The following is a 15,923-nucleotide window of genomic DNA, read 5'->3' as shown; positions in this document are numbered from 1 at the left end:
GCAGTGGTGGCACACACCTTTAATCCCAGCACTCAGGAGGCAGAGGCAGGTGGATCTCTGTGAGTTCAAGGCCAGCCTGCTCTACAAGAACTAGTTCTAAGACAGCTAGGACTGTTACACAGAGAAACCCTGTCTCGAAAAACATATATTTTAATATATATTTTTAATATATATATAATATACAATATAAACATATATATATAATTTCTCCATCAAAGTCACAAATGGAGCTAAGAGTGGTATTTCACATCTCTAATTCCTGGGACACCAAGATAACTTTGATTTCTAGGCCAACCTGAGCTACACAAATAAAGTTTTGCCTTAGAAGGAGGTCATACTTTCTGAAATAAAGGGAGGCGATTTATTTACCAGCAATGGGAAAAGCTGTCTGACTAGTGAGAATCATGCTGAGCAGCTGAGAAGCAGTGACTAAGATGACAGAATTATCCGATTCACTGGAAAGGCCGAGGATGAGAGAGGAAATGGTTTTGGTAGAAACCGGGACAAATCAGAACCAAAGAAAGACACGACAAGGCTACCTCACCATCCATACATGGGCTTCACTCAGCAACACTGGGTAGCTTTCCTCAGCCTAGCATGCCTTTGGCAGATACAGCTGTTTGAGTCAGGCTATGTATGGCCCAGTCTGAGTCACCCTATCTTGACCTCAACAATTCTAGGGCACTATGCCCTCTTCAAAATCCTAGTGGCTGTTTTGGCTTTCACTCTTCTGCAGGCAGCAGGTTACATACATGCATTTACCCCTAAGCATCAACAGCTCCCATCAAAGCAGAGCTGCCCCAAAGCAGAAGAACCTGCTTGTCTAGCCAGCTGGAGGGTTCCACAGGGAGAGACAAAGAGAAAGGTACTAGCTCCTGAGTGTGAACAGAAAAAAATAACAACAAACCCACCTCAACTCTGAACCTCTAAGTGTGCCAAGGGTGTTCCCGAGGGAAGCAGCAGCCACAGTGTCCCTCATAGGTTTGGTATTATCCTACCCAGACTCTACCTTTGGAGCCTGTATTCACAAACACTTCTATCTGCTTTTCAGAAGCCCAGTGGGTAAGATTTAAGGTATTCAAGGTTGAAAGTTTTCAATTTACCACAGTCAGCAAAGTGTTTAGGTAAAAAAATGTCTTTAATCAGAAAGGATTTATTTTTCCTCACCACAAATACATTAAAAGTAAAAAAAAAAAAAAAAAGAAATACACATAAACATAATATTTACACAAACGGGAACTCAGAGGACGTTGTAAAGCCTGAGCCAGGGGCTAAGGACCAGGGCCACCGGCAGGATGGCTGGTCGGCTGTGGCTCCAGGTGTCCTGCAGCCGTCTCTCTGACTGTGGCTGGGAGAGCAGGGGCACAGAGGGTGCAGCTCTGGTCTGACGGCAGCGTTACTGGCAAACTGTGGCAACAAGGCCCCTCTCCAGATGGTTTCTTCAGATCACCAGGGCTGACAGGAGACAGTGCAGCTGGTGGGATCGGAGTGCCGGGGGCAGAGTGGGTGAAGGGTGTTCCTGTCTTCTGGAGCACAAGGATGACACCAATGCTGGCTGCAGTGCCTTGGGAACTGTGGCTGGAGGCGGAGCCTTGGGGACTGAGGGGAGGGCTACAAATGGGAGGGCTATGACTCCAGGTGAGGTTCACAGCTGGCCACTCTGCCAGATGCCAAGGCTGCTTTGGTTTCAACACTACATGTCCTAGCTGTGCTTGACCCAGCTTCTCCATGAGAGGTGCAGGAGAGGAGGCAGCTGAGTCACTGTGGGGGCTTGGAAAGTCCTGGAGAGTAGGGACAGAAGAGAAACAACCAATGGTTAAGAAAGCTTACAGATTGGCTCCACTTAGCCTGGACCTTTGCTGTCCATGAGAACGCATTGTGCAGTGCAAACACACATTGTTTTGTGCAACAGATGTGTTCTTGCCAGGTGATGATTAAGTAAAAATGTTAGCAATCACGTAATGCTTCCATTTCTCCAACCAACAGCTGATAGGCGACTGTGTAACACGAGAAACGGACAAGCTAAAACAGTCCTACAGTTCTCACTATCTACATAGTGATTCCTGTTTAGTTTCTTTAAAGTCTTTTTTTTTTCCCCCTGTGGTGTTAAGAGAATCAAACCCAGGCCTGTTATGGCTGGAGAACACTCTAATAAATCACACCTCAGCCAGAGAAGTGTAAGTGAATTAACGTCCTGATTTCTGAGTTGAAGATCCTCATTTTCCATGTTTTAGTTCTCCATGAGGCATATCCTGTTACTTTTCAGTCAATTATTTTCACATCATTAAAAATTATAGTTGACCTAGTTGGACATGTTGGCAATTGCTTTTAATCCAAGCACTCGGGAGGCAAAGGCAAGTGGATTTCTGTGAGTTCCAGGACAGCCAGAGCTACATAGAGAAACCTTGTCTTGAAAAAAAAAAAACAAAAGCAAATAAAGAAACCCACAATTATAGACGCCTAAGGTTTGACCTAAGATATTTTGACAGGAGTCAAAAGGTGGAGAGGGTAAGGGTTTGGAGGGCCCGCAAGGAAGGATTTGTAGAGGAAAACTGAGGCGTCTTCCTGTGAGAGTCATCTGTGTCTTCAGAAAGCAGATAAGCTGCAACAGGAAATCCCAACAAAACAGAACCAACATCTAAGCTAATTATAAAAAGTACAGGAATGCACAAAGTTGGGCATTCCCTGAAAAAAACAAAAAAATACCACCACCAACAAAAACCTTAAGGGAGATGGGAAGAGGAACCCATTTCTCCATACACAGTCCAGTTCTTGATTTTTCTCCCATCTCTTCCTTAGTTTTGAGGTTCTTACCTTGTTTATCTGATGCCTGCTCCCTCCTAACGATGACTTCTGGGCAGCTATATGAGGAAACCAAGTCTTTAACATCCCTTCCACTTGCAGCAACGTTCCTAGGTAACGTTCTCTGTGGAAAAGGGAAAAGTCACTAAGTATGGAAAAAGAGACATGTAGAATTGTACAGGCCTCCCCCAATGAGATACTGAGGAGAGGAAGAGAGAAACAGGGAGACTTACCCCATCTGAGGCTTCCGTAAAACACCCACTATCCGCTGGATCCGGTCCATGGCCACACTCTGCTGGAAGCTTCTCAATCCTAGGGTGAAGGTGAAGGTGGTCAGAGGGGTGGAAGGTAGCTCGGTGGCAGAGGGCTTGTCTAGTGCACACAGGGCACTAGGTTCATGCCCCAGCAGGAGAGAAAGCAGAGGTGAGGACTGAGGTAGGTGTAAAGACAGAGAAAGATGGGGGTTAAAATCGATTCACCCAAAGAAATCAAGTTGCAGATGCAAACAGGGAATAGCCCAGATCGCAAAGAAGAAGATTTAATAATCGTACATTTCACACATTACTATCCCCGGAGCCCAGAAACATAATCAATCAGCTTATTACCTCTGTCGAAGCGGCCCATTTTTAGTCCGTTCAGTAGATCTGTGAGGGGCCGTATGAACCCTTGGAGTTCTTTACACTGTAGGAAAACAGCAAAAAGACAGCAGGGATTTTTCTGCTGTCACGTATCTGGCAGCCAGTACCATCCCCTCAGGGTCCTTATCAATTTAGGTGCTTGACGCTGAACTACTGTCTCCTGCTTTCTCTTACCTTTTGAGCAAACAGCAGGTCTCCCTCTGTGATACATCCCTGGGTGTGTAGACTGGTCTCCAGTTCCCCGTCTCTTGATCTTTTGACCCTAGATCCTCGCTGTTCCAGATGAGATGCTGTACGCTGGTTACCAGAAACCCTGGGTCGATGTCTGCAGCGGATAGGACCCGGACTGGGCTGGGCACCTCCCCTTTGCCCAACAGCTTCTGGCCTGAGCCCATGGGAGCTCTTGCCTTCCCTCTCATTATCAGAGGAGAAGCTAAAGTCACTGTTCACAGGGGATGTGGAAAATGACGAGGAGAGTGAGGAGGAGGAACAAGAAGAAACGCTAGATGGAGATTCCATAGGTCCAGGAGCAGAGGCTGAAGAGCGAGCGGCTCCTGTAGTACCAGAGCTCAGAGCCCGCAACTGAAAAGCAAAGCGAGAGACTCTGAAATCAGAGTCAAAAGGATTAGGAAAGGGCCTGGGAGACTGGGGCGTTCTCAACAGAAACCAGAAAAAAAAAAAAAAAAAAACTTGCTTTTCCACCCCCATTCAAAATCCAGACAGCCGGCCCACGGCTCTTGACCCCACACAGCCTTTCTTCCTTTGGGTTCAGAGTGAATATCTGACTTTACACCTTGCCCTCCGTCTGCTGTTCTGGGCTGTTCTCTTCCAGACCTCATAGTGAGCTTATCGACCTAAAAAGCCACCGGCTAGTGGCTCGTCTGCGCACCAAAACCCACCTAAGGTCCCTGTGGGGACCGTCCCCATGGACACCCGTCTCCGTAGCTTTCGCATCCCTCACCGTCAGGTGCCCTGCGGCCGGTCAGCCTATGGTCGCACCTTTCAGGTGATGCAATTCCTCCCAACACCCAGATCTGCGGTCTCACAATCCCATTCCCTCCGCCCGGGTCAGTCTTCCAGAGCGCTCCGCTCTGCTCCGTTCACCTGGGTCTGCCGGCTCAGCCCCGCTCGGGCTCGGTACCCCGCTCCTTCCTCCACCGTCTGCGCCGGTCTAGCCGACCCACCTCCGCCTCACTCTGTGGGTCCCGCCCCTTCCCCCTCCCAGACACGTGCGGCTCTGCACGTGCCTCCCCCTGCGTACACAGACCTCGTGCTCTCATTGGACAGCTTGCCGGCAACATGTGACTCTAGATACAGACACTCACAGCCCATTTGCTGCCGCACGCGGGGGCTCGGCCAATAGAGAAGCAGCCAAGTGGTGATTGGCTGCAAGGGAAGCAGTCGATGCTCCACCCGTACATGCGGCTCCTCCGGTGATAAAAAGGAGGATGGAAAAAAAGTGAAAATGAAGCAAGGGGCGGAAAAGGGTGGAGCTCGTAGCCTTAAATAGGACGGGCGCTGCGCGGGAGACTGCGCGGCTGGAGTGTGCGGAGCGAGACCATGCTACGGAGGCGGTGCCTCGGGACGTGGGCCCCTCCGAGCACCTCCGCGCACGGGCGCAGCACGTGGGAGCCCTCAGCAACTCGTGTCCGCAACGTGTGTGACAACGGACGTGTGACGCCGGTCATCCGTTCCCGTGTCGGCGGCTCGCCCTCGTGACTCCCTACTCTTTCATCCTCCCCTCCTCGGCTGATAGTTGGGTGCCTCCTTCCCTGCTGGGCGAGGAGGGTGGGGACTGCAGCCGGAACAGCGCGTTCTCTCCGGGGCTCCCGCCGAGCGGCTTCTCCAGCCGGTTCTTACATAACCCGCCACGCACGTTACCATCTCAGATGCCAGCCCGCCAAGATTCTGGGGTCAAAGCCGAACTCGTCCCTGACTTTTCTGCCCCGGGACCTTGGGACCCTTCAACTCAATTCTCTGATTCACAGCACAGGGAACAGAGTAGAGTAGTAGGTCCTTGATCCTCAAGGTTATGGCTTTATTTGGCGCCAGCTTATTTGTTCCTTTGAGAAGACTGGAAAGACGTTGAGGAAGGTAAAGAGCAAGTCCACAGTCACCCATAGACGCTAACATCCGTTTTATCAAGTCAGAGTTAAACAATGAAGAACAAGACCCTGTAATTTGAAGACAACAGAGGGATCGCAAGGGGGCACTCTAGTTCTGACTAGGGTCGGGAGGACAGAGACTTTAATTTTTTTAAATGCATATTCTTACTAAAAGAAAAAATTGAACAGGAATAAAGTCAGGGTTTGGAGAGTGCATAATTATTTTAAATATATTTGAATACTCTTTACTTATATTTAGCAATGTGGTTATTTTGGAAAAAGGAAAAGAGTTTCTAAATTAAACCTCAGCACTAAAGCCCCAAAGTTTCGAGACAATGTCATATAAAATATAATTAAGCTGGGTGTGATGTCTTATTCCTGCTGTAAGCCTAGCGGTTGGATTCAGGAGATGGTTTCAAGACCAGCCTGAGCCACGGGAGGCTGTTAGAAAAAGGAAAGATTAGAAGAAGAAAAAATTAGAATTACAGGCTCAGAATAAACCTGTTATCTGTGAGTATTCTCTTTTCTACCCCAAACTAGGTTTATTTATGGGGTATGATTCCTTCTAATTAACTGATCTAATTCAAGGGTGTTTTTTTTTGTTGTTGTTTTGGTTTGTGTCGTTCCCCCCCCCACACACACACAGGGTTTCTCTATGTAGTCCTGGCTACCCTGGAGGAACTCTCTTTGCAGACCAGACTGGCTTCGAACTCAAGAGATGTGCCTGCCTCTGCCTCCTGAATTCTAGGCATGCAGCACTACACTGGTTTCTAATTCTCTTTCTAATCTGCCCTTCATGCTCCCCCAAGTTTTGCTGTAATTGTTGACTTTAGAACTGTCATTAAGAAGTAGACAAAACTATTTTATTTTTCAACCAGCTTCTTGCCAAACTCTAGTCCGAAGAGTCATAGCAGCCTTCTCTCACCTGGAGGGTGGGGAATAAAAACAGAATCAGGTGGCTGACTTGATGTTTAAGAGGACACACTTCGTTTTGTTTTGTTTTTCAAGACAGGATTTTTCTGTGTAGCCTTGGCTGTCCTGGAACTCGCTCTGTAAACCAGGCTGGCTTTGGATTCTCAGAGATCCACTCGCCTCTGCCTCTCGAGTGCTGGGTTTAAAAGCCTGTGCCACCACCGCCCATTATTGACAACTGGCTAAGTTCAGTTCCCAACACAAATGCCCGGCGGTTCCCAAGCCCCAGCAAACTCCCATTCCTGGAACTCTGGGGGCTCTGGCCTCCTACGCTCCACACTCTCTATACATACACAGGAAAGCAGTAGATCCAAGAAACCAGAACAGGAGGCCAAGGGAGTCTCCCCTTGTTTCCATTGCTATGCAGACCCTACAGATTTCGTGTTCTAAGATGGATTCTCCATTCGTTGTTGAGAAAGATGTGTCCCTTTCATGCCTCCTTCCTCCTCCTGGTGAACTTTGCCTCTTGGCTCTACAGGGTTGTAGGACACACCCATTTTGACCTCTGGCACCTGCCGTAACTTCAAACCTGGGCAGACTCAGCCCTGATTTTCCCAGGCTTGTTGAGAGCTTGGAAAAAGGCTTCTCCATTCAGCCTGCCTCTCTCCGAGGAGGTCTTGAAAGTCCTCCCAGACTGGAATAAACGAATGGCATCACAAGTCTTTGTTTCAACTCATTCCAAATTTTAAGATTAGATAATTAGATATTTTCTAAATGGGATCTGGCTTCTTTCCTTAAGCATAGGAGAACTGAGCAGGTTGGTAAGAATTGCTTCATAGCACCCCACCAAAGCCTGTGGCTGCCGTCTTACCTTCTACATAAAGTGCAGCCCCCCTTGAAGGAGGGTCCATAAGAGAAGACAGGACACAGAACTCTGCAGACTGGACATGGCGTCATTCTGATCTGGAATCTGCTAAAACACCCCCCCACACACACACACAAGAGGTCATTGTCACCTTCCTAACAATCCCCATTCTCCCTCCAGGAAGATAGCCACCTCCTTACACTAACCCCCTTTTCCCTTACCTCTGGTCTCAGAGGAGATTCAGCCCTCCTCCCCATCGCTGTAAAGAATTCTTCCTACTTAGGAGGCCATGACTCTCAATGACATTCGATGTTTTATCTTTTGTGTGCATGACTTCGTGCTAGTCACTGTGGTAGGCGCTTTGGGGGTTATAAATGAGACATTATTACGTTCCTGCGTGTACGAGGGGCTTACCACCTACAGAGAACCTACTGTGCATTTAAAACCTGTGGGGGATTTAGTGTCAGGCTTTGCTAGTTAGTCCTGCAGGTTCCTCTCATTTGTATTCAACTGCTTGTAGGCTGGTTTTCAGTCCTGTTGCGTTGCCCTTGATAGCCATTGGTGTTTTGTTTTATGTTTTTAATTTCATATTTTTCAGATGGGTCTATATTTTCATAATGTTCATCATCACAATACCCCCATAGGGATGAAAACCAGAGTTTTACAAATGCCGTACCAGAGCGCTACCGCTGAGCTACACCCCCATCTCTTCTCTCCCTGCTCGCCTCTTTCTTTTATTGTTTTGTTTTTTCAGACAGGGTCTCTCTACATCGCTCTAGTTTTACTAGTACTCACTGTGTAGGACAGGCTAGACTCGAACTCAGAGAGATCTTCCTGCCTCTGCCTCCTGAATGCTGAGATTAAAAGCATGTACATGAGCCTTCCTTAGTTTTGAGATAGGTTTTTGGCTCTTGGTAGCTTTTAACTGATTATATCAAGTTTTCTCTTCTAGTCCCTATAGTGCAAAAAAAAAAAAAAAAAAGTTGGCTGTCTGCCTGCCTCTTCCTTTTCCTTGATTGATTTCTCTTCCTCCACTGACTGAGTCACTGGCCTTCCTACTTTCACAACTGTAACTTTGCCCTTAGGTCTCTACTCCTGATCTAGTTTGCTGCCTTCAGAACACCCACACAGAAAAAAAAAAAAAGAACACCCACACAGGCTGTCAAAATTATCACTTCCAACCTAAGCCACACTGGCCTCCAAGAGTTCCCATTTTGGTCAACCATTTCCCAAACATGTTTATTAGATCCTATTTCTATTTCATATGTACATGTGTGTGTTGGTGTGTGTATGTGTGCATATGTGGAGAGGTCAGAGGACAACGTGAAGGTTTGTTTTTTCCTTCCATCACACGTGTCCTGGGGATTGAATTCAGATCATCCTGTGGCAGACATCTGTACCATCTGAGCCATCTCTCTGGTCCTCCCAAACATCGTTAAAGTCTGCACGTTATTTTAACTCCCCCCCCTTTTCTTTTATAAGATTACTACTGAAGAGAAGCATTTTCTTCTAACTTTATTCTTCTGCTCTCAATTTACGTGCCATTCCCCTAGTCCAGCCCTTTATGGGGTGTTTCTTGGACAGCATCAACTTTTCCACTATGCATCTTGCATTTAGTCAGTTGAAGAGTGTTCCTAAATTTTGACTCCATTGTCTTCACTCTACTTGGAAGGCTTACCAGGTTCCTCATTGTGTATCAACCCAAAGTTCAGCCTGACACTTCAGACCATCTATTTATCCCTAACTTTAAGCATATTTACATTTATTTATTTAGGTTGGAGGGCATGGGATGTTACATGTGTGGAGGTCAAAGGACAACTCTTGGAATCTCTCCTATCCTACCAAGCAGGTCTCAAGGAGCAAACTTGACCCAGGTCCTCATGTTTCTTAGCAAGTGCCTTTATTTAATGAGCCATTGCACTGCCAAAAACAGTTTTCTAATCTGGGCAGTGGAGGCACATGCCTTTAATCCCAGCACTCCGGAGGCAGAGGCAGGTGAATCCCTATGAGTTCGAGGCCAGCCTGGTCTATAAGAGCTAGTTCCAGGACAGCTAGGACTGTCACACAGGGAAACCCTGTCTCGGAAAAAAAAAAAAAAGTTTTCTAAGACAAAGTCTATTATTTATCTCTCTCTGCCTTGGAACTTGCTCTGCAGACCAAACTGACCTGGAACTCACAGAGATCCCCCTGCCTCTGGCTCTGAATGCTGGAATTAAAAGCACGTGTCACGCCGGGCGGTGGTGGCGCATGTCTTTAATCCCAGCAGTTGGGAGGCAGAGGCAGGTGGATCTCTGTGAGTTCGAGACCAGCCTGGTCTACAAGAGCTAGTTCCAGGACAGGCTCCAAAATCACAGAGAAACCCTGTCTCGAAAAAAAAAAAAAAAAAAAAAAAAAAACAACCATGTGTCACCACGCCTGACCATTTTCCCCCAATAGAGTCTTGCTATGTCACTCAGGCTGGTCTTGTTTCCCTCCAGTACCCCCCTACCAATGGCCTGTTTAGAGTTTTTCTCCGCATCACCCTGTCCTACAAGGAAGACTCCTGTTCCCAACCCCACATGGCAAAAACTTAATTCTTGAATTTCCTTTGCAGCCCTGCTCTGTAAACTTGCCTTCTGTCATACCCTCGTCAACAAGCCCAGCTATTCGCTCTGCTTCTCTTCCCTCGGCAGCTTTCTCTCTTCTAATAACTAGTCTCTAGTCTTCCTTTCTTTTTTGTTTCTTCCTTTCAGAATACCTAACAAGCAAAAGCTATCTTAGTCTTAAATTGTATCTAAAACAAAATCTGGGCTGGCTCAGCAGGTAAAAGCATATGCCACTCAATCCTGACACACTGACTTCCCAAAGTCCTCCGGCCTCCGCGTGCAGGCACGTGTGGTGTGGCCCAAGTGTGATACCGGTTCTGCTGGTTAGTTGACACAATAGAGTCGCCTGGGAAGATGGAACCGCATCTGAGGAGTTGACCCCATCAGATTGGATTGTGGGGATGTCTTTGGGGGACTTTTCCTGATTAATGATTGATACTGAAAGGACCAGCCCACTGTGGGCCAATGGTATAAAAGAGCAAGCTGAGCAAGCCATGGAAGCAAGCCAGTAAGCAGTGTGCCTCCCAAGTCTGCGCTGCAGCTCCTTGGCTTGAGTTCCTGCCCTGGGTGTGTGACCTGGGCGTTGTAATAACCCTTTCCTCCCCAAGTCAGTGTTTCAGCACAGCGCAGGGAAACCATATTAGAATACCTACGTGGAAGTATTAACCGTTGGTTCTCTCCTCCACCAGAACCCACCCTCTGTTTATTCAAGGCCTCAGTCCTGGGGTCTGTCAGGGTGAGAGAGTCACACTGCCCTCCTCCTTAATCCCCATTTGACTCACTGGCTCTGTAGTCACTGGCTTCATCGTCACTGGTCTCGTTGTCACGGGATTCTGAGGGTCCGCGAGTTCTGTGTGGAGACTAATGGTGGTCTCCACTGCCTCTGTGGTCGCCTCCTTCTCCAACCCGTTCTGACCTCGGTAGGGTTGGGAAACAGTCATCATCTCTTCCTTCTGTCTAACATCCCCCACAGACGTTCTTTTCCTTCCAGTAAGCCTCCTACCTCACCCCCAACCCCACATGACCAAAACTTAAGGTCAGGGATTGTCTGGGTCCAGTGCCAGCATGGATTATCTATGTATTCCATTCCACAAATCCCTTGACTGCCCCTCTTTCACGTGTCCGTAAGCCACTGGGTTCTGGCTCCCTTCCAGCCACAGTTAAGTGGTTGTGTGGGACCCACTTCCTAGTTTCTATCTACCAGGTTTTCTTTTCTTACTTGTTTTCTGTTCTTGCTGAGACAGTCTTACTAAACAGTCCTGGCTGGCCTGGAACTTGCTACGTAGACCAGGCTGACCTTCCACCCATGGCAATCCTCCTGCCTCTGCCACCCAAGTGCTGGGATTATAGGAGTGGACAACCATACCCAGCCCTGATATTCATTCTTGCCACCTAGCTACATTTCAGCTCTTCCCAGTTTCTGTTTGACTGTTATTTGTCCTGACCCTTTTAGACAGAGAAGTCACTCACCAACCTATCCTCCGACTCAAACATGGAGTAATCAACAGTGAAGTTTGGACTAAAGTCATCTGGAGAAGAGAAAAAAAGAAAAAAAAAACAGAAATAAATGGGGAAGAAACTGCTCAGAATACTCCACCTTTCCTAAGTTATAAGATGTGTAGGTACTGCCTACTTCTAGTTATTTTTAGTGTTAAAAATGTTTATGAGCCGGGCGGTGGTGGCGCACGCCTTTAAAACCAGCACTCGGGAGGCAGAGGCAGGCAGATCTCTGTGAATTTGAGACCAGCCTTGTCCACAAGAGCTAGTTCCAGGACAGGATCCAAAGCTTCAGAGAAACCCTGTCTTAAAAAAAAAAAAAAAAAAAAAAAAAAAAAAAAAAAAAAAAAAAAAAAAAAAAAAAAAAAAGTTTATGAATTGGAGCTGGCAAGATGGCTTAGCAGTTAAGAACACATATTTCTCTTTCAGAGGGCCTGAGTCTAGTTTCCAGAATCCACCCTGAACAGCTGTCAGTCTCTCCTAACTCTAGCTTCAGTGGGATTTCACATCACCGATCTCCATGGCAACTTCACTCATGTATAAGCACACACCCCTCCAATATACCAATTTTTTGTTTTGTTTTTTTGAGGCAGGGCTTCTCTGTTTAACAGCCTTAGCTGTCCTGAAACTTACTCTGTAGACCAGGCTGGCCTAGAACTCAAAGAGATCCGCATGCCCCTGCTTCCCGAGTGCTGGGATTAAAGGTGCATCACCATGCCTGGCTAAATCTTTTTTTGTTTCTTTTGTTTGTCTTTTTGTTTGTTTGTTTTTTGTCTTTGCTTTTTGAGACAAGGTTTCTCTGTAGCTTTGGAGCCTATCCTGGAACTCACTCTGTAGACCAGGCTGGCCTTGAACTCACAGAGATCCCCACCTGTTTCTACTTCTCAAGTGCTGGGATTAAAGTCGTGCCCTGCCACTGCCCAGCTATATATTCTTAATTTTAAAAAAAATCATAAACTTGAGAAAATCAAGAATTTGATAAAATTTCAAAACTATTTCTTAATAAGTTTTTCTTACAGCCAAAATTTTATCTGATCCTCTTGTTCTGTTGCAACGTGAAGGGCAATCTTTGAATTAAGTATCCCCCAAATCTCTTCCGACCCCACCCTGAGCCAGAGCCTCTCAGGTACGCACCGTAATTAGGGGTAATTGTGTAATAATAATATGCCACTTGATAGTATTCACTCTCGTCCAGCTCTTCTTCGTCCTCATATTCCTGTCCTGCATGGACAAGAGCTACAGGTCAAAAGCTTCTGGAGCTCCTTAGCAACAGCACACATGGAGTTGATCCCACCTCTCCCGGTTCTCCTTCCTTCTGCCTCCTCTCCAGAGGTCTCTTCTCCCCGCCTCTGTACCTCCAAACCCGCCCAGGCAGGGGAGGCCAGCAGTCTGCTTTCCGTGCAGAACTCCCAGGACAGAAAGCAGATCCCTTCACATGCACTAAGCCCCATAGGAGCTGTAAACCCTTTGTGAGTGGAAGACAGAGACCAGAAATTCAGAAAATCATATAGATTCCATATGCTCCCAAATTTCTTATACATCTCTCACAAAACCACTAACATCTCAGGCTTTTAGATTTGGGTTTACTTCCAGCTTCACTGCTAACTAAGCAGATGTGTGAACAGTCCGTTCATTCCCCTCCCCCACCCTTTTTTTTTTTTTTTGAGCCTACATACAGGGCTCCCTACATAGCCTTGGCTGTCCTGAAACTCACCGTATAGACCAGTTCAGCTTTGAAATCACAGAGATCTGCCTACTTCTGCCTCTGCTTCCTAAATGCTGGGACTAAAGGCGTACACCACCACAGCAGGCCTCACATCCCTTTCCTTCAAATGAGTCAGCTGGACCAAATGACCCATCAGAACTCCTCTTCCCTTCCAAAACTAAAAATGGTGGTGTTGATAATTGAATCCCGAATTCTAGGCCTTCTGCTAAATACATCCCTCCAACCCCAAACTAAGGACACGACACGGGAAAGGAAAACAATGAGACACACCTGGCAGACTAGAGAACAAAGAAGGGAAGGAGCCAAGCTCCTCCTGGGACCTGTCCCTAAAGACAGCCAGTTTTCTACTGTCCTATAGGCCAATCCATATTTATGTCTTTTTTTTTTTTTTAAGACAGAGTTCACTATGTATCCCCAACCAACCTAGAACTCAGAGATCCTCCTGTCTCTGCCTCTAGAGGGCTGAAATTAAAGAAGTGAGCTACCACACCCAACTTGGTTTTGTTTTTTGAAATAGGGGTTATTTATTTATTTGAGACAGGGTTTCTCCGTGTAGCCCTGGCTGTTCTGGAACTTGTTTTGGAGAGAAGGCTGGCCCCAAACTCAGAGATTTGCCTGCCTCTGCTGCCCGAGTGCTGGGACTAAAGGCACGCACCACCAGGACTTGCTGGGTGGGAGGTGGGGTTATGTATGGGGCTAGTCAGGAACTCACTGTGTAGTCAAGGTTGGCCTTAAATTTCTGCCCCTTTCCCCAGAGCTGGGGCATGTGTCCCATTCCTATGTCTTTGCTAATAGAAGTGTGTGTGTGTGGGGGGGTGTTTTTTGTTTTCCTTCTACTTTGTAGGAAGGAGTTACTCTGGCCTCACTAGTTTCACCCCTGGCTTCTGAGCACCCACTTCCTGTCCGGCTCCTCACTCTTCTCTTCAGTTTAACAGAAATCTGAGCTCAGTTTTGCTGAAGGAACTCTCTTTGGGGCTCCATCCGCTACCAGCCTTCTCTTCTTTGACAGGACTTAACTTTGCTTTTCTGTTGATTTTTCTGGCTCCACTTTCCAGGTCTCTACTCAGCCCCCAACCCTGGAGAAAGCACCATCACCCCCTGCTGACATGCCCACTTACCTTCTCCTTCTAGCTCTTCTCTCATCCCGTTTATAAGAAAAGGACTGGCAGGCTCGGGCTCGGGAGTGGACTTACCCAGGATAAGTGGCACAGCAAGGGCGGCTAAGAAGAGGACATCCATTCTGGATTCTGCACTGTCGCTGTGAAAGGAAATTGCTCTGTTTCCCACCACGCTTACCCCGCCTCCCACCCCTGCTGTGAAGCTGGGGGGGGGAGTGGTGATTCTTCTCCCAGGGGACAGAAATCCCCGCCTACTTTCTCAGTAGATCTGCTGGACTAAGGGGCAAGCCTCTTAGATGGATGGAAACTTGTTACTCCTGCAGAGTCCCTAGCTCTAGAGTAGGTCCACTCGGGGACTCCCTCTGCTGGGACCAAAGTTTATACTCTGCCCTCCTTCCCGAGGCTCACAGGTGTTCTCCCTCCTGGCAGCCCTTAACTTATCTTTGGCGTGCAGAGTTGCTCTTTACCCGTAATCTCTCCTCACAGGACGTTTTCTAGACAGTAAGTAAATGGTGCCTCTTCTCTGACTGCCTTTTCTATAGGGATGGAAGTGATGTTTATGAACCATTGTTTGACTCCCAAATCTCCTTAGCACTGCTGCTGATAAACATCTCATAGCTGTCAGGTCCAAAGGAAACTCCAATTTCCCAGCCTCCACAAGGCTGTTCATATATCCAGAAGTGAGCTGGCTCATCCTGGACTATTGGAGTATTTCTGGAAGTCAGATAAAAGCCAGCATTCCACAGGAACTCGTGAAACTGGTCCCCATCCGACAAATGGAGTCAGTTCCCTTTCCTCTGGCAGGAGGGATGGATTGCTACCGGTGACCTACCAGTTAACCAGATCCCATGCTGGCCCCATGGCACCTCAGTATCAGAAGTACCTGCTACACATCCTAGCTTTTCTCACCCCCTTCTCTCCACTATACCCCTCCGGTTCAGGGGCTCCCCACTCCCACAGCTGCTCGTTCTTTTTATAAACCCAACCCTTGTCACTATGCTTGGCTTTTGCTATTCTCATTATTCTTGCTCCATTCTCTACTTCCCACTAGTCTCCCTCATCTTGCAGAGAGCCCTGTCCTTGTCTAGTCTACTTTCTCTTCTCTGAAGTCTTCCAGATGCCTCCAGCTATTCCTCTTTCTAATAAAAACCTTAACCGCTGGCAGTTTCTGTACTGTATGCATACAATAGCCAAGGCCAGTTATTTCTCGCCATTTTGTGTTGACTTCACCCCTTTCCCCCAACTTTTTGGACACAGGATGGAAGAAGAGAGGAAGCAAACACCATCTTCTCCTCTGCTCCCACTTTCAGACACATGGCACCTTCCTCATCATTCTGTCTGCTCCTGTATTTCCTATTTTCATTCAGTTCAATTCAGAAGCAGTAGCGCATTTATTTGAAACAATAAACTATTAGTCTGTTAGGCAATTGAGACTTCACGGACAAGACACTGCCGGGCGTGGAGTCGTGGCCCTGTGATACCAGCATTTGGGAGGCAGAGCTCTGTGAGTTCGAGGCCAGCCTGGGATACAGAGTGAGTTCCTGGACAGTCAGGGCTGCATAGAGAGATCCTGTTTCAAGAAACCCAAACCAGCTGGGCGGTGGTGGCACACGCCTTTAATCCCAGCACTCGGGAGGCAGAGTCAGGCGGATCTCTGTGAGTTCGAGACCAGCCT

General features: G+C 47.4%; 1 protein-coding gene across 13 annotated transcripts; it reads right to left on the bottom strand.

The window, feature by feature from the left end:
- Window positions 1–1,119: 1,119 nt before the first annotated feature.
- LOC126490038 (circadian-associated transcriptional repressor-like) lies at window positions 1,120–14,477 on the bottom strand. 13 transcript variants are annotated; one of them, XM_050124703.1, is made up of 9 exons: window positions 14,324–14,465; window positions 12,539–12,625; window positions 11,378–11,436; window positions 10,690–10,818; window positions 3,615–4,022; window positions 3,408–3,483; window positions 3,036–3,114; window positions 2,815–2,926; window positions 1,120–1,781 (listed from the first exon to the last, which is right to left on the bottom strand). In XM_050124703.1, exons 1-9 carry the CDS (start codon window positions 14,367–14,369, stop codon window positions 1,272–1,274), a joined length of 1,506 nt encoding a protein of 501 aa, XP_049980660.1. In that variant the 5' UTR covers window positions 14,370–14,465; the 3' UTR covers window positions 1,120–1,271. The 13 variants fall into 13 exon arrangements, with proteins under 13 accessions (XP_049980660.1, XP_049980659.1, XP_049980661.1 ...); XM_050124702.1 differs by having other exon boundaries at window positions 14,249–14,399; XM_050124704.1 differs by lacking the exon at window positions 14,324–14,465 and having other exon boundaries at window positions 10,690–10,823; window positions 12,539–12,602.
- Between the last annotated feature and the right edge of the window lie 1,446 nt (window positions 14,478–15,923).

This window comes from Alexandromys fortis, unplaced genomic scaffold (genome assembly GCF_014885135.2).
Source record: "Alexandromys fortis isolate MF-2015 unplaced genomic scaffold, M_Fortis_MF-2015_v1.1 scaffold_218, whole genome shotgun sequence".
In the NCBI taxonomy this organism is placed as follows: domain Eukaryota; kingdom Metazoa; phylum Chordata; class Mammalia; order Rodentia; family Cricetidae; genus Alexandromys; species Alexandromys fortis.
The sequence above is the reverse complement of the archived record's forward strand: the minus strand, read 5'-3'. Positions and strand labels throughout refer to the sequence as shown.

Coding starts and splice junctions, on each gene's coding strand:
- LOC126490038 (XM_050124702.1), bottom strand. CDS start 14,369: ATGGATGTCCTCTTCTTAGCCGCCCTTGCTGTGCCACTTATCCTGGGT. Junction 12,626..14,248: donor AGAAGAGCTAGAAGGAGAAG/GTAAGTGGGCAT, acceptor TTGTCCATGCAG/GACAGGAATATGAGGACGAA. Junction 1,782..2,814: donor GCAGGCATCAGATAAACAAG/GTAAGAACCTCA, acceptor CCTACTCTCCAG/GACTTTCCAAGCCCCCACAG.